The sequence below is a fragment of the Papaver somniferum genome, chromosome 8 (genome assembly GCF_003573695.1).
Source record: "Papaver somniferum cultivar HN1 chromosome 8, ASM357369v1, whole genome shotgun sequence".
In the NCBI taxonomy this organism is placed as follows: domain Eukaryota; kingdom Viridiplantae; phylum Streptophyta; class Magnoliopsida; order Ranunculales; family Papaveraceae; genus Papaver; species Papaver somniferum.
In genome coordinates, this window is record NC_039365.1 from 124,434,624 (window position 1) to 124,454,165 (window position 19,542).

The 19,542-nt window shown below is 36.2% G+C and overlaps 1 protein-coding gene and 1 pseudogene across 1 annotated transcript; both read left to right on the top strand.

The window, feature by feature from the left end:
• Nucleotides 1–346: 346 nt before the first annotated feature.
• On the top strand, nucleotides 347–12,192 carry LOC113305994 (annotated as a pseudogene).
• A 696-nt stretch (nucleotides 12,193–12,888) lies between these two features.
• Nucleotides 12,889–15,145, top strand: LOC113302895 (cytochrome P450 CYP749A22-like). The gene is made up of 5 exons (XM_026551860.1): nucleotides 12,889–13,325; nucleotides 13,424–13,647; nucleotides 13,747–13,979; nucleotides 14,067–14,442; nucleotides 14,540–15,145. Exons 1-5 carry the CDS (start codon nucleotides 13,028–13,030, stop codon nucleotides 14,969–14,971), a joined length of 1,563 nt encoding a protein of 520 aa, XP_026407645.1. The 5' UTR covers nucleotides 12,889–13,027; the 3' UTR covers nucleotides 14,972–15,145.
• The last annotated feature ends 4,397 nt before the right edge of the window (nucleotides 15,146–19,542 follow it).

The window sequence follows — 19,542 nt, forward strand, 5'->3', positions numbered from 1 at the left end:
TTGGTGGAGTGTGTGGAAAGAAATAAACAATAGATTTTACAATAATATGGCTAGAAATGTTAATCAAATCATTGTCGATGTAAAATGTTTATTGTTTCAGTGGACTTTAATCACTGATGTGTTTTCTGGTTTTAGTTTATCCTGTTATCCACACTAATTTGTACTTGTTCATAGGAAGACTATTCAAAGACAACACGACACATAGGTCAGACTATTCCTTTGTAGTGTTCAAGTGTGCAGATTCTGCAGAATATTCAACATGCTACAAGTTTGACTACAATTCCGAGATGTCCACTATAAAGTGAGCACATCTTGTTTGTACCATTATAATTCGAAACAAATGAATATGGGTGTCGTAGAAATCCAAATACTGGTACTACTTCCTCTTCCAATTGGCGTTCTTGTGTTGTATCTCATTCTTATTCTCATCAAATTCCTTCACAGAGTATGGTGGAATCCAATTCGAATTACCAAACACTTATCTTCACAAGGAATTAAAGGTCCTCCTTACAAATTCCTTTATGGAAATACCAAAGAGATCCATTCATCAACGAAAAAAAGCATAAGCAAACCCATGAAAGACTTGTCACATCAGATTTTCCCTTATGTTCAGCCTTTTCAAGACACCTATATAAAATTTACGGTAGGAAAATTACATATATGACTAGATACACTACTTAACTAATTCTAAACTCATTATTTTGCATATTTTGTTTTTCAGGAAAGAATTTTCTTTGTTGGATTGGACCACAACCTACGTTGTTTACAACTGATATAGAATTCATCAAAGAGGTTGAAACGATAAGGTAGAGAAGATGAAGATTTTGTATTATCAAAAGCTTGCCCATACAACCGGGTTTTCCCTTCACTAAATAGGTACCAAACCTAAACAAATTAGGCTAGTAGAATAATATCTTTCCTAAATAATTTATGACCTAACCATATATACATTATATAAAAATATATTATGTATCTCTTAATACTCCCCCTCAAGTTGGAGTATGGAGATCACGAATGCCCAACTTGCGAAGAAGTATCTCAAACTGAGAACGTCCAAGAGCTTTGGTGAAAATGTCTGCAAGTTGAGCAGTGGTGCGAACATGAGAAGTAATAACAACGACGGACTGAATTTGATCGCGAAAATAATGACAATCAATCTCAATATGCTTGGTGCGCTCATGAAAAACAGGATTAGCAGCAATATGAAGTGTGGATTGACTATCACAGTAAAGACGCATAGGCTGAGAGTGAAACACACCTAGAAATTTCAAAAATGCCTTTAGCCACGCGAGTTCACTACAAGTATGATCCATGGAACGGTACTCGGCCTCATCAGAAGAACGAGATACGGTGTGTTGCTTCTTTGTCTTCCAAGATATAGGTGAGCCTCCCAAAAAGATAAAGTAACCAGTAAGAGAACGACGACTAAGAGGGCAGGATGCCCAATCAGAGTCACAATATGCAGTAAGCTGAAGAACACTATCCTTGCGTAAAATAATTCCTTGACCCGGATGGCCCTTTAGATAACGAAGAACTCGAAGAGCAGCTTCCCAATGAGATACCCGAGGAGACTGCATAAATTGAGCCAAAACATGCACCAAGTAACACAATTCAGGACGAGTTATGGTCAAATATATCAAACATCCAATAAGTCGACGATACTGGGATGAATCAGAATACATAGGTCCATCATCTAGAGCTAAACGGTGATGTTGATCAATGGGTGATGAAGCTGGTTTGGCTCCAAGAAGTCCAGTCTCAGACAAAATATCCAAGGTGTATTTCCGTTGAGATAAAAATAGACCATCAGTTCCTCGAGACATTTCAATACCAAGAAAATACTTGATATGTCCCAGATCTTTCATATGAAAGCAACTGCTTAAATACGCTTTAAAAGCAGTAATAGCAGCGGAATTGTTCCCAGCAACAATTAAATCATCCACATAGACAAGTACGTTAATAGAAATCTCACCTCGTCGTAGCATAAATAAAGAATAATCAGCATAAGACTGTACAAATCCAAAAGCCTTAAGAGCACCTGCAAGCTTAACAAACCAATTACGAGGAGCTTGACGAAGACCATACAAAGATTTATGGAGGCGACACACTTTATCAGGAGACTTAGTTGAATATCCTGGAGGAAGTTGCATATATACTTCCTCATCTAGATCGCCGTGTAGAAAAGCATTGTGAACCTCCATTTGATGTAACTCCCAATCACGAGCAAGTGCGACTGCTAAAAATGTTCTAACTGAAACCATTTTAGCTACGGGAGCAAAAGTTTCATGATAATCCACACCTTCCACCTGTCTATTACCGAGGACAACCAAGCGAGCTTTATACCGCTCGACGGTACCATCAAAGTTATATTTACTTTTATAAACCCATTTAAAACCAATAGCCTTCTTCCCTGGGGGAAGATCCGTAACAGACAACGTGTCATTCTTATCAAGAGCACCAATTTCCTTTGACATAGCTACACGCCAAACGGGAAGACGAACGTCTTCAGCATAACTTGTAGGTTCTTTAAGAGCAGTAATCGCCGCCAAAAAATGAGTATGATTAGCAGAAAAATTTGCACAAGACACATAATTGGTTATGGGATAAGGCGTACCTGAGGACGTTGACGAGTGAGGAGTGGAGGAGACGGGGTCTATTGCTTTAAAAAGAAATGCATATATAATCCTTTAACTGAGTATTAGGTACCCGATTCCGAATACTTCGTCGAACCGCTTTATCAGAAATATCCCCGGTAGCATCGCTTTCAATAGCAGGTGATAAATCTGCATCAGAAGTATAACCAATTCTTTCTCTAACTGCTGACATATTCTGTTGGATCCCATATGAGACAAAATCATCACTTTCCCTTAAAGCTAACGATGATTCAGTGACTGTTCGACTTCTGTCACTTCCTGTGACTGTTCGACTTCTGTCACCATGTAAAACATTACGTATATCACTGCCTGAAGCAGTAGCCTTATCACTGCCTGAACAAAGTATGTACATATGTGTCCATTGGACTTCTGGCACTACTAGACAAATTAAGAACATCACTGCCTGGGGCAGTATTTCTGTCATTGCGAACATCACTTCTTAGAATACCATCTGTGCCTTTCTTTGAATTCACTACAGGCATACTTCCTGACATGTCCTATGAACCTCCGTGTTCTGAAAGAGTATAGTTGTGAACCACCGCGTTTGGATCCCTGTCATGTTCTGAGACTCCACCTGATATTTTCTGAGAATCATCACAGTGTATGGCACTCCCCCTTCCTGATACTTTCTGCAAACCCGTATGTACTGTCTTACTCCTCCTATCTTCTAGACTTGTAGTAGCTGTGTCACACCATAAGAAATCCGAATGTTCTGTAGGGAGATCCAACTCAACTTGTCATTCTTTATTATTATTATCATTATTACCATAGGGAAATTTATTTTCAAAGAAAACTACGTCACGAGATACAAAGAATTGTCTCGTTTTCAAATCAAATAACCGCCAACCTTTTCTTCCATAAGAATAACCAAAAAATATACAACGCCTACTCCGTGGATTAAATTTGTTTGGATCAGGGGGACAACACTTGCGTAACACAAGCATCCAAATACTCGAATAAGAGAATAAATAGGAGGTTTTCTATGTAACATTTCATATGGAATTTTACCATTAAGCAAAGTAGTAGGCGTCCGATTAATAATGTAAGCCGCACTTAGAATGCATTCACCCCAACCGAAGAGGTAAATTTGCTTGAAATCGCAAAGCACGTGCCACATTCAATATATGACGATGTTTGCGTTCTACTCTCCCATTTTGCTGTGGTGTATCCACACAAGAAGTTTGAAATTCTATTCCTTGTTCAGAGAAAAATGGAATCAATGGACGAAATTCTGTACCATTATCACTGCGAACCTGTTTAACTTGTCAATCAAATTGTGTCTTAGCCATAACACAAAAATTCAGAAAATTCTGCACCACCTCAGTTTTATGTGCCATCAAAGAAACCCAAACACATCGAGAATAATCATCAACAATAGTAAGAAAGTAATGTGCACCACATGAAGACGGAGTACGATACGGACCCCATGCATCACAATGAACTAAATTGAAAATGTCATCAGCTTTATTCTCACTAATAGGAAAAGTAACACGAGTTTGTTTAGCCTTAAAACAAGTATCACATGGTTCATTTAGAAACTTCTGACAATCAACTTTATTCATACCAGGAAGTAGAGAAATAATCTTATTAGAAGGATGACCCAAACGCCTATGCCATAAATAATAATTTTCACCAGTACTAACTCGATTTGCCATAATCTGCGCTACATTGTGGAAGATATAGACCCCATCTCGTTCCTCACCTCTACCAATCACCGTCCTCGTAGTGCGATCCTGTATCACACATAATTTATCAGTCAAAGTGACAATACATCTCAAATCTTTAACTAAACATGCTAACGGAATCAAATTGCAGTGGAGATCAGGAACGAATAAACGCGGAATAATTTCATATTGTTTCCAAACACCACAGTGCCTTTGCATGGAGCATGAGAGTATGTGCCGTTCGGAAGCTTTACAGAAGAGGAACTTATTTCACAAGTCTTACATAAAAATTCTTTGCATCCTGTCATATGTCGTGATGCCCCTGTATCAAGTATCCATTTACTAGAAAACTTCTCCTTCAAATCATTATTCGAAGTTTTAAGTATTTGCACAATTGTTTCCCATTGGGTATCAGTAAGAATATTAGAAAGACCCAGTCGATCTTGTGGAGATAGAAATCCTCCACCATGATTAGTGGTTGTGATTGCTACATTAGCTACAACATTCATGATGCTAATTTTTAACACAAATTTCTGATTTTAAATTTAAAAAGAATCAGTCTTTCCTGGCTCAGACGCCATGAAACGCAAGGTAGAGAAGATGAAGATTTTGTATTATCAAAAGCTTGCCCATACAACCGGATTTTCCTTCACTAAATAGGTACAAAACCAAAACAAATTAGGTTAGTAGAATAATATCTTTCCTAACTAATTTATGACATAACCATATATATATTATATACAAATATATTACGTATCTCTTAATAGAGGTATTGAACAATAAAGATGGAGTGTACCTTAAACGGGAATCTGAAGGATATGTGAAGAAACTACTGGGAGACGGGCTTATAACAATTGAAGGAGAGAAATGGATCAAGCAACGGAAGTTAGCTAACCACGCTTTTCATGCTCAGAGCTTAAAGGTATGAACATATTTTTTTGTTTGTCATAGTAGTTTAGTTAGTAAGATGAATTTTGACCGAAGAAAATCATCTTTTGCAATTGAAGGGAATGGTTCCGGCTATGATAGAATCTGCTGATATGATGGTGCAGAAAGTGAAAAATAGGGTTTAGTCCAAAATCCCATCCAAATATACTAGTTGGCCCACACCCATTTAACTAGGTACAAATTAGTCCTTTATTTATTTGAAATATGGGAAGTACACTAATAACCCTTAATATTTACATTTAGTCCAAATATTTTCACTTTAGTCCACAATTACTTATGATGACGTCACCAATTTTAAATAATATACAAATAATTTTAAAACGATTTATTTTTCGAACCGCTCATCCAAAATTCATAAATTTTATATATTCGGAAAGCTCTTTTCGATAGCTACAAAAAGAGTACCCATATGACTATATAATTTTCACATTTAAAAAAATAATAATTTTCATTTCATTATTTGATGTGTACAAAAATGTGCATCTGGAAGAAACTTTTAAAAATTTTAGTCAATTATTAACATGTGCACCACTTTGTATACACCAACAAAACATGGATGAAATTGGTCATTCATATCCACTCTCAAACCTACTTTTACACAGAAATTATACTTGTGCCCCAATATGCACACCCCTACAAAACATGCATGAAACCGTTTATTCATAAGAATCATAACCACACATAAATTTACTTTTTCATGAGAAAATACACTTGTGCATCAATATTTACACTTGTTATAGGGGCGGCATGGTTTATTAGAGGGGCAGCAGTGTGATAATAGTGTCCCTCTAGTTGGTTAGGAGGTGTCCAAATGGTTTTGTAAATTGTCTAGATTACGTTCCCCATGTTTTAACCTAAATCAAAGCTAAATTGAAAATATGTTTTCTTTCTTCTTCTCTTCTCCTCCCATCAACCGTAACCTCCATTAAAACTCAAAATTTCATCGTCTTCGATTAATCAAAGATTCGAAAATTAATCAAGTATAATGACTTATATGAGGTATGTTATGAAAAACCCAGTTAGGGTTTAGTTTATTTTGTTTGATTTAAGTTTAATTTCTATCAGAAATTAGGGTTTTAGGTGAAAATTGAAATTGAAATTTATGGGTTTATGTGAGTTACGGTTGATTTTAACTCTATTACGAACCGTAACTGGAAAATTTGATGTTGTTACGGTTGGTAATAGTTCAATTACCAACCTATGTTCTTATATCTGAGAATTTTCATCAGTTACGGTTGGTAACCATTTTTATTTACCAACCGTAACTTAGTTACGGTTGGTATCGAGCATTTGCTTACCAACCGTAACTGAGTTACGGTTCGTATCGAGTATTTAGTAAACCGTACCTGGTTTTACAATTGGGTTTTCCCCAAATTTAACCAGTTACGGTTGGCAGTTCATCTTTTACGAACCGTAACTATGAATTACGGTTGGTTACGAGCAAAATGCCAACCGTAATTAGCTCTGAAAATGTAAAAAATTGAATTTTTTTACCTATTTGAGCAACAAAAAGCTAGTTGGGACTAATTTAGAAGTATACTCGGTCATTTTCAGACATTGGGTTTTCACTTTGTTGGTTAATTTCTTCAGTTGATTGAGATTGACCTTCACCTTGGGTTAAAACTTCTCTACCATCTCCAGTTTTTTTTTTAAACTCTAAAATCTGATTTTGTTTTGATTTTGAGTTAATATAAGTAAAATTAATCATTAATCATTAATCATTAACGTTAAACTTTATTATCATCACTAAAGTAGGTTATCAATTATGAGGGCTAATTTGTCATTTCCAGTTTTTTTATAAGGGACACCTTGAATGATCATGTAATGACCCTTTTTGTCCTATTAGAATGCCTCCCATCTAATAAACCATGCTGCCTCTATAACGGGTTACATTCATGACCACACCTAACCTTTCTTTTCATGGAAATAACATGGGCGTACATATTTGTACAACTCTCCAAACATGTATAAAATTGATCATTCATAACCACACACAAACTTACTTTTTCATTGGAATTACATAGATGCACCCTACAAAACATTTATATATAAAATCTACCATTCATACCCACACATCGACTTATATTTTATGGAAAATACATTGGTGCACATATATGTGCCACCATACAAAACATGGAACAAACAATCATATTCGCCTACAAACTAATCTATTTCATTGGATTTACACAGGTGCACTAGTATGTACACAACTACCCATATTGTATAAACCTAATATATGAAAACTCAGATAGATTTGAACCGTCAACCTCCACAAACCTTGTGATAGGCTTGGGCGCTGTACCATTTTGAGCTTGTGAGTCCCTAAATTAAATGCATAAAACAAAGAAAAAAAATTGATGCCAAAGGTGCATCAGGGTATGGTATAATCAGCACGTGTACAACTACCTACACGTCAACAATCTACATTATATAATTATGTACACATTAACAATCAACAGGTGTACAACTATGTACACTTTAACAATCAACAGGTGTACAACTATGCAAAAAAAAAAAGAAAAAAAAAAGATAGAATATAGAATAATCACTATATGAAACCTATGAACTGGAGAGAAATTAGGTTGGAATGCATGTAATGAGTCTGAAATCCTATATATACCCAACTGTAATGCATCTTACCAAAAACATTAATGCCTCTAATCATTAATTTTATATATTCAGCTAAATTTAGTAATACAAACAAGTACAACAGAGTTTACCTCCAAAAGATGCGGTGAAGCCTCTATTCATTTCCATGTAAATTCCTAGAAAATCAATTCTTGGGTAGGAGGTTGTCGGCACATCTCTTCACCAAAATTCAAAAGAATGGAATCAGATGCCTTTCCTACATAATCAATAGGTGTACAATTATGTATACATTAACGATCAAAAGGTGTACAATTATGTACACATTAAAAATCAACATGTGTACAATTATGTGCACATTAAATGAAAGAGCACTTTAGGTATTACGGTTGATATTATGTACTGTTATCGCAGATTCCTTAAGTATAAAGAAGCATTCTTGCTAAGATCCAACATTCAATAAACGGGGTTATGGTAAAAGTGTGGGTGATGAAACAATAGATAGTGGTAGTGGTGGTTTAGATTTTTTTGGAATGAAAAAGTAACTTTAATAGTGTTGACTAAAACTGACTTGTGTAGAGTGAGTGGGAAAATGGTATTTTGAAACTGGTTGTCGCCCACTCCCTCTCGCTCTATCTTTATCCTTTAAACCGATCTAATTATATGATCATCTGCTCCTAAACTTCACTCAGTCTACCAATAATTGACTGTCATAATAGCTCAGAACCCTCTTTTACAATGGATGGTTTTGTATATGATATTATATAACTAGTGATCTTAGTACCGTATTAACATAAAATGTCAAAAGAGAATAGAGAAATTAAAGATAGAATAAAATGCATACCTTGTCTCGACCCTCCACAACCCATGCAGTGAAGCTAATGTTCCTGTATTATATGGTCTTGACATTAAACCCTGCAATATGAAAGCATTGTCAATGTAAAGAAAAAAATCAAAGTGACAAAATACCAATTCTACCGGTTATCAAACCAGCCAAACACTATAATCTCCCACCATGTAAACACTTGATTGAAATGTCAATTATCTATAGTTTCTTAACCATAAATATCAGGCACATCTAAAGGAGAGTAAACTGCAATCTTGTGACTAGCCATTTTCCTTTTATCTGTGTGGACATCGAATGGGAAGTACAAAAAAAAGAAGAAAAAAATGCACCATATAAATGGTGTACAAGCATATACACATCGTATAACAAGGACAACAAAAATAAAACAATGCACTTTGATGTACACAGCGTATAACTGGTGTACAAGAAAATACACCTACATTGTAGAAACTACAAGCTCACTAGCAAGTCTATTTTTCTTTCGATGCTTCACCATCAATCGGTCTCACCCAATACGGAAAGGTTGTGCATGTTGGTTCTCTATCATTGGTACTTACAATTAAAGAAAACAGGTAACAATAAAAATACAAAAACCAACCCACGGAAGAGAAAAACAGAACATCGCGTTAAATATTTAACTGGTGTACACGAAAATACACCTTGTAGAGTGAGTATAAAAATATGTAATATACATAAAAGCCCACCAGATTCAACTTGTCAATAATACAATAGTAGTTTGTTAAGAAAACTTGTCAGCTGATCTAAATTAATTTTCTTTAAGACATTGGTTGCTTCATGATAAAGAAACTATCTTGAATCCCGCGGTAACATTATTGACAGTCAAAGTTCCTATTACATCATGAGCTTCAACCCCTAGTACCTGATTTAGGTTGATAAGTCAGCCACAAATTGCTTTTTGAGATACGTGCATGCGTAATGATATCGATTATCTCAGTTAATGCATGCGTAATAACAATGTTCATTCTTAAAATACAACTGTAAAGCATTTTGTTGACATAAGTTGGTTAAATGATACAAGCATTTTGTTGGCATGATTTCATTTAGTTAAATGATACTACTGCTAGTGCTGCATTACAAGGAACTAGGGAAAAAAATGTACATTTATATTGGTTAATTAAAACAGTCAGAAACCATGTTACTTCTTTTTCCCAGTTTTAATTACGTGATCAATTTGGCCAGTATAAAACAAAATTCTACACAAGATATTTTGCAAAAGAAATGATTTCCAAATTTCAACCATTTCTTTAATAAATGGTTGTTAAAATCCAAAGGCAGTACCCACCTTTTTAATAAAAACTGAGTATACAAAATTATCAAACCAAATTATTTCAGAGAATGACCATACCTTGTCGTTATTAGAGAAACATTTGTTCTTTGATGATTCGAAAGGAATCCCACTGATCCATTGGTATGTTTTACATGATAATGGACCTCTAACATCTTCTTGTGCTCCTTGAAACCGATTTACCAAATCTTACATCATAAACGGTTGTAGTTTCTCTTTGTACAAACCTAACTTTTCCTATAATAAAAAGAAATTTTTTGAAGTACCAGTGATCTAGTTGCAAGTAAGAAATGGTATAATTGACCATTCAGACTGATAAAAAATGGTGTTGTCATCATAATTAATTCACGTGAGATTGCACATACACAAATCAATCTAACGGAACCATGAACAAACACCATACATGCACAAAATAAGGATATGAAACAGTAATACTTACAACTAGGGTATGAATTTCTTCCTTATTCTTAGTATTATCGGGACCCCGAGAAGGTAGAATTGGTGTCGTTTTTTGATATTAATTGCCATCATCTTTCTCATCCACATCCATATTGCCCCATTTTCCATGAGTTAATAATTGTTCGATAATAAGAGTTTCTCTGGATTTAGAAAATCGAATAAGAAGTAGGGGAAATCAATCAAATTACATAAAATGAAATGAGCAGAGCACTAATCGAACAAATTTCCATGGAAGAACAACGTTAAATCGCCTCTGTTTCTATCTCTCTCTCCAAAAAAAATCTGAGATCCAAAAAATAAACACGTAAAGCTGAGAAGGGTAATTAAGATAAGATAAAATGGTGGTATTTTTTTGGATCGGCTGAAATTTTGACTAACTCATCCAAAGTTTGGATTAGACTGTTAATGCGGGGGAATTTTGGACTACCGTGTACTAGGCTTGGAAGGGGAGGTCTAGAGTGTCCAAAGCCCAGAGAAAATGGGATTAAACGTTAATTTCTACGGTGCAGAAATGGAAAGATTATGAAGGGAAAGAAATCGAAGTGTTCGGGGAATTCAAAATTATGACGTTTGAGGTGATAGCAAGGACTTTTCGGGAGTAGTTATGTGAGGGAAAGCACATTTTTGAGATGTTGATCAAGTTATGTTCCCTTGTGGCCACGAATTCTTTAAAAATAAGGATTCCCGGTATCAGGTAAAGATATGTTTTTCATTGTTGTATTTCAGTCCGGCCTATATATCCAACCTATTCATACACTATCATAGTATTGTGTGACTAATTTTTGGCCGTTATAGCAAAATCTTTCCAACAGGTGAAGACATTGAATCAGATAGACTCGAAAGAGAAATCAGAAAATCGATTATTGAGCTAATAAAGAAAAGAGAAGAATTGGATGGAGGATATGGGAGTGACTATCTTGGAATGCTAGTGAAAGCAACTCATGAAGCTGATGAAAACAAGAGAATTTCCATACAAGATGTCATTGATAGTTGCAAAACATTCCTCCTTGCTGGTCATGAAACAACTACTGGTGCACTTACATGGACATGTTTACTTCTAGCCATCCATACAGAATGGCAAGATAAAGCAAGAAAGGAGGTGTTTGAGTTATTTGGGGACAACAAGCCTAATCCTTATGACAATTCCCTTGGAAAACTGAAGATAGTAAGTTCTGTTCTGCAACATAATCTGCTTATACTTGTATATAATCTTTTCTAGGATACACTGATTTCGTTTGCCAAACCCGAATCCAAGTGATTCCGTTGCCTAAGTTTTGTCTGTGCTCATTGTTGTAGATGAATATGATCATTAACGAAACCCTAAGGCTTTACCCACCTACTGTTTCACATACAAGGAGAGTTGCAAAAGAAGTACACTTGGGAAACAAGTTGATGCTTCCAGCAAATATGCATGTAAGTGTTTCAACCTTAGCATTGCAACATAATCCAGATATATGGGGAGAAGATGTTGGTCTTTTCAAACCGGACAGATTCTCAGAGGGTATAGCTAAAGCAACAAACAACAACAATGCAGCATTTCTACCATTTGGTTTGGGACCTCGTTTTTGCGTCGGGTCAGACTTCGCTCTTACCGAAATTAAAATTGCTCTTGCCATGATTCTTCAACACTATCATTTTACGCTTTCCCCTGCTTACGTTCATTCTCCAGTGCAACGGATGACGGTTCGTCCCCAACATGGACTACAGATATTATTACATACTTTGTAGATGAGTATCGTTTTTGTAGATTTGTACTATCATCCTATTAGTGCACAATAATAGGTGCAATACTCTGCATTCTTTTGTATGGTTTTGCAAAAATATATGTATGCACCATTGATCACTGACTGCTGCTACTTAAGGACTAGCAGTCAATTTGTCAAGCAGACTTTGTTAGCTGCCATCAACTTGGTGCTTCAGAGATGAAATTTCAGGGTCAAATCTGTATCAATGTTGATCACTCTGCAGTGTAGAGTTTCAAACGTTGTGATTATGCATCTCACTGCAAGGAACCACCAAAAGATCTTCGGCTATGGTTGCTCTTAATTATATATTTGAGAATAATCCTTAGTCTGATGATACTGAAGCAAACAGTCACATTACTTGTAATGCATCTAATCAGCAACAATTCACTTCATATGGTGATTCAGATATAATCTCTACAACCGACGGCGAAGCCATGTCAATCACTCGTTCTGGTTCTCTCCCAGATTTGTCCCATTGGGAGTTTCCCACAAAGTTTCTTACTTCACCTGGTTCCGTAAATATGAAAAATAAGATGAATTAGCTTAGAATGTTACTGTTGAAGCTAAATCCTAAACCAGATGTCAAATTACAATGTCACAGCATGCATGGTTCAAAATTTATCAGGATGTTCACTCCTAGTCCAACAGTCAAAAGGTGTCATCATCCCCCTTTGACTGGCCATGGTTCATCCACTTATTTTTCCTCCAAAGCCAAGTGCTACTGCTACCAATACTCCAAAGTCCAAAATCCAAAGCCAAGAAGGAATTCTAGTTTGGGTAAAAGGTAAAGGTTTGTATTCTTTCTTATATTTTCTTTGATGACAAGTATGGGTATAATCAAGCTAGAATTCCTTCTTGTTCCAGTTTGTGCGTTTCTCTTGTATCTCCTCTTCCTTCTCATCAAATTCATTCACAAAGTATGGTGGAACCCAATCTACATAACAAAATTCTTAGCTTCACAAGGAATCAATGGCCCTCGGTACAAATTACTTCATGGAAATGCCAAAGAAATCCTCAAGATGGCGAATGAATCCAAAAGCAAACCCATGGAAGAATTATCTCATCAGATCTTTCCTTATCTTCAACCTTTCCGATACGCATGTATCAAAACTTATGGTGAGTGCGTTTGTACTGTACTACTGTGTATCCTCTTGAAATTTGACTACTTGCCGACAAATTTGTACTATTTTAACATCGTATTTATTTCTGTATAGGTAAGATTCATCTTTCCTGGATTGGTCCAAGACCTCAATTATTTGTATCCGAAGTAGAATTGATCAAGGAGATAATGAATGACAAAGATGGAGTATACCCTAAAACCAAGTCTGAAGGGTACTTCAAGAAGTTGCTAGGAGATGGACTTGTGTCAGCCCAGGGGAATAAATGGATCAAACAACGGAAACAAGCTAATCATGCATTTCATGCCGAAAGCTTAAAGGTAAGAACGCGACTTAGCTTGTCTTTCATTTTTGTGCATTTTTTTAGCCTGACACTAGTTTAAGAATGTGGAAAACTGTATGTCAATTGTAATTTGAAGGGAATGGTTCCATCTGTGATTGCTGCTGTTGAGACTATGGTAGAGAAATGGAAAATGTATGAAGGGAAAGAGATAGAAGTCTTTGAGGAATTTAGGATTTTAACATCGGAGGTCATTTCAAGAACTGCTTTCGGAAGTAGTTATGCTGAAGGGAAAAACGTTTTCGAGATGATGATGAAATTGGGTTCAATTGTGTCTGCAAGTTTTCTAAAGATAAGGCTTCCTGGTATAGGGTAAGGACCAATGTGCATAGACAATCTTGTTTTTGCCACAGTTTATTATTCTTGGTATAGTATGCTGAAAAATACTTTTCCTTGTAGAAAACTTATGCCAAATCAAGACGATATTGAATCAGACAGACTTGAACAAGAAATACGAAAATCCATTTTAGGATTGGTACAGAAAAGAGAAGAAACGAGGAGAAATGGAGGATACGGGAGCGACTATCTTGGAATGTTAATGAAAGCAACTCATGAAGCTGATGAAAAGAAGCGGATTTCAGTAGATGATATGATTGATGAATGCAAAACTTTCTACCTTGCTGGTCATGAAACAACTACTACTTTACTTACATGGACTTGTCTACTTCTAGCCATCAATACCGAATGGCAAGATAAAGCAAGAAAGGAGGTGTTCGACTTACTCGGAGAAAACAATCCAGCCCCTGATGACAATTCTATAGGGAAACTCAAGATTGTAAGTTTTGTTTATTTCTGTTGGCTATTGTTTTCTACTGACTTTATAAGACCCATTTAAGAAACTATTGTCTGACGATTCTCTTCAAATGGTGCAGCTGAGTATGATCATTAACGAAACTCTAAGGCTATACCCACCAGTTGTTGCAGTTGTAAGAAGAGTTGCAAGAGAGGTTAAAGTAGGAAATAGAATTGTTCTTCCCGCAAACATAGAACTAAGCATTTCAACTGTAGCTGTGCAACATGATCCAGAGATATGGGGAGAAGATGTTCATCTTTTCAAACCAGAGAGATTTGCAGAAGGGATAGCAAAAGCCACAAACAACAACACGGCAGCATTTCTTCCTTTCGGTTTGGGACCTCGAGTTTGTGTAGGTTCAAATTTTGCCATCACTGAAGCCAAGATTGCTCTTGTCATGATTCTCCAGCGTTACCATTTTACACTTTCACCTGCTTATGTTCATTCCCCAACGCAACGTATCACTACTCGTCCCCAACATGGACTTCAAATCATGCTGCACGCGCTATAAAAGGGAAATCAAAGTCGTCGTAATTGAAAAATCTGCAATATTTATTTTGTTTATTCGGTCAATATGCTGCATCTGATGCGCACTGGAAATATAGAAACAATATACATACAAAACCGTCCAATTTTATGTAATTTTTGGTTTCTTCCAAGTTTACAAACATAGTGTTCTCTGTCATAGATTTTTCCCAGGCCTCTGCAGTTGGAAGGTTCAGATTAATCTTTGCCGAGTTTACTAATTCTGGCATTATAGGCTGCCTTGGGAGGGATTTAATATAAGAAAGAATGTCTTGGACCGGATTTAACAAAATATTATCCGAGATTTCTTTCATGTGCTGCAGCTTCTTCTCACTTTTCCTCTTACCACCTAGTATCTCCACGTTACTTGTGCGTCAGTAGTATGCTAGAGTGATTGCTGACTTGCTGCAATGAACCCAACAGTTACACCTTCCTGGTAGCTTCCCATGGTGCACCTGATCCCTGCACTACCTGTTCAACACCTCTTTTCATTAATTGACCTTACAAATAGCTATTCAAGAAATCCCATCTGTGCTGTTGTAGGGCGAGTAAGAGTGACTAATGCACCTAGGTTTTGGTTCTCTTAGTTGCAAAGAATCTCTCTGGGCCATAGTAAGTTTACTCATTGTTGTTATGGGATCTGAACACTTAGGAAGCATTTTTGGTAGTGTGCTTTCCAGATGTAACGGCAGATAGACACATATCTGGGACTGGGAGATCTATGTTCTCCACAGAACTAGTAGTATCATTTTCACACCATATACCATGACTGAAACCACTGACCCATTCCCCTTCCTAACCCCTTGATCTCCAATATTCGCAAATCCCATTGCAATCACACAGCCCTATTATAGCTACAACCATACAAAGTAATGGAATAGAGTTTCATCTGCATTACTGCACATAGGACTTTCAGTTTAATTTCCAAACTGGAAGGAAGAAATCCCTAGCTTAACTGTCTTTTAATCACTTTGGTTCAATTAAACACAGATAACTAGGACGAAGGTCCTTTTTGATGAGATGAAGTTGAGTTTCAATTCTTGTTAACAAGGGTTAGGTCTCTCAAGACAAGAAACAACAAGACTTCCAAAGATGAAGACCAAAAAATTTGGCAGAAAACAAAATTCCAGAACAGGGAGCATATAGTACGATAATAGAGTATTCTGAACACATTGAGACCGGTATGTATCCAAACTACCATGAAATGAAAACCTAGTTGCTTATGAATATATCATATATATACAAAAGAAGGAAATTAAGCTCGGGTGGGCCCGAAATCTCCATATTGTTCCTCCACCCAATACCACCTGCAACATCCACACAGCCGGCCGACGCAAATAAGCATCCTGGACTGTCCATCGAATGACCTTGTACCATCTATTTATGGCTAACTCTTACCTCCAAATAACAACACTATCAATTCCTTCACCAGAAACAAGAAGATGAGTTCCTGCACAAAGTGATTCCTACTCTCCAGCTGGAAAACACGAGTCTGGTAATAAAACAGGAAGTTTCCTATGATGGCCTGAATTTCTGAACAAGTTACACCATTGAGGATCCCAGGTGCTAATGGAAATATCATAACGAATGGGTCCACTTCTCAATAACGAACCATTTGTTATTATTCTAATCTTGGACACCTAGCTAGTACATATAGAACAAGCTCATCTGAACGACAGAACTTAAGTATAATATAACACTTTCTTAAGGTACTACGACACTTGAAGAACCAGCAATACTTGCCTTCATTTTTAGAACTGCTTTTTCTGAAAAGTTCTCACTGGAACCTAAGGATACTCACTAACCCTAATCAATTTGAAGGATTATTACTAAACGTTCTGATTCAAAAAATAAAACTCATTCTTAAACCCAGACTTAGAAATAAATAATGTTCAAAAACTTTAATTTACAAGCTAATGAACTTCCCCGATAAATAAACACCAATCACAGAATGCTTGAATCACAATTTAAACAATCTAGTAAGTGTCTGAATCTTTTTCATGGTTACCACACAACTGTGTAACAATTTTCAAGACGTTCCAGTATACCATTTAATCATATTCAAAAAGGAATTCAAACCAAGGCCACATAGAAACATAACAGAAAATATTCAACGCCTTCTAAGAACAGATAAATTCAAACTAACAAATAGACTACATTGCAGAATAATCAGATATCAGATAATTAAAATCTCAATTTTAATTAACTTGTGTCAGCAGAAAGGATCATCAAATTATTTAACAAAGGAAAATTAGAAGTTCAATAGGCGATAACAAGAAAATAAATTAAAAAAAAAAGGGATAGGGAACTAACATGACCCTCTCTATTCCGAAGTAGTTGTTTCATCCTTTCCACTACCAGTACTACCATTAACTGCATCAGTTACCAACTCCATAGGACGATGTTCAATAACTTCATCAATTAACCCAAATTCTTTGGCTTCTTCAGGTGACATAAACATATCTCTCTCCATACATTGTTCAATTCTCTCAAGTTTCTGCCCCGTATGTTTAGTATACAAAGAATTCAATCTTTTTCTACACTTCAAAATCTCCTCGGCTTGAATAGCAATATCAGTAGCTTGCCCACTTGCACCACCAGAAGGTTGATGAATCATAACTCTTGCATTTGGTAACGCCCTTCTTTTCCCTTTTGCACCTGCTGTTAAAAGAAGTGAACCCATTGATGCAGCTTGACCAATACATAATGTACTGACTGGAGACTTGATGTATTGCATTGTATCGTAAATTGCTAAACCAGATGTAACAACACCACCAGGTGAATTTATATACATGTGAATAGGTTTTGATGGATTTTCAGATTCTAGATAGAGAAGTTGTGCAACAACAACTGATGCCGTATCATCTGAAATTGCACCGTTTATACAAATGATTCTTTCTTTTAGCAATCTTGAGAAGATATCGTATGCTCTTTCACCTCTTGATGTGTGTTCAATTACCATAGGTATAAGACCATATGATCTTTTCATCGTTGCCATCGATGGGATTGATGCAAGCTTGGTTGTGGTAATCATGGATAAAGGGGATTTCTTAGTAGCGAATCGGTTCCACATGATGGTTGTGTTCTAGGGTTTGATAGAGAGAGAGATCTGCAAATTTTGAGAAAGAAGAATTTTGAGATGAAATGTAACTGGGAGGTTCTTTATGAGGTTACCCCCGGAGCTAAATAGTATGAGGAGCTACCCCTTAAACACTAACAAGGTGGTTGGAGAATTTTTTAATTTTTAGTTTTATTTCCAAGATCCAAAAAAATCATTCCCAAAAGTCAAAAGCAAAAATTATATGCTTTTTTTTTATGGGAAAAGATCATAAATTAACTAGCAAATATAATACAAAAGATTTATAAGATCATTTTTATCAAAAACATTAGAATCTATGCTAGATTTATGAATTTTTTGGTGCAGGTTATCTGACATGTGTTGTAGCTTTTTAATCCTTGACTCCTTGGCAACGTAGTCCGCTGCTGAGTTGTTCTTCCTCTTAATATATTTCACTTTATCTTGAGGTAGATCGCCCAAGATTATCCTTATTTCTTGCAAAGTGTTTTCCGTTGTCCACGAAGAATCTGTGCTTACCTTGTTTATATTGTCTGCCAACTCTTTGCAGTCAGTTAATATGAAAACGCTTGATATTAACCAAGTAACTGCCTTCAATAAGGATTTTGCTTCTGCGTGGAAAGCTGACGTAGCCCACTCTGAACCCGCAGATAGGTGCATGAAAGTCTCTTCATCTGTTGAATATAGAATGAAAGCATATCCTATCGACAAATCCTCTTTCTTAAAGGAAGCATCAATGAAATTTGTAGTAGAATATTTGGAAAGGAGAAAAAGACAGAATTCTATTGATAAGAGTTATCTGGTTACATGAATATTATATCCTCTATATACATGGATAAGGGAAAACCAAAGGACTCCCGTTTTGGACCGCACATCCATGGGCATGGGCTCTTTAACACTCCCCCTTGTGCGGATCAACAACAAGACTTTATACATAGTGCATCACATATAGTACTTTGAATGTAGTTCTTCAAATGTCGTCTTCTCCTTGATGAATTGCGCAGAAATTAATTGCCTCATTAAAACTTTCATAAGGAAAAACCTAGTGGGATAAAACCTTGGTACAAGTATTCATATGTAGTACTTCACATGTTTTTCGTACTTTACATGTAGTTCATCACATGCAATACGACCTTCAAAGACTGATGGGTCTAAGTTAATTGTCTCGTTAAAACTTCGTCAGGATAACCCAGAGGGACAAAACCTGAACTAAAGAAAAAGAGCACAATATTAAGTAAACTTAGAACATAGTTGGACTCAAATATGTTGCCTCATTAAAAACCTTGACAAGGAAAACCCAATGGGACAAAACCTTGATGAAGGGAAAAGAGTACAACGCGACAGATGCAAGTAAAGGTACTCCGTTGAAGATGATCACTTTGCTCCGTTGAAGTTGACTAGTTGCTTCACAACTCTTAAGGAAGAAAATCCTCGTGAGAAAAACAATAGCCTTAGCTGGGAAATTACATTTCCGGTGTTTA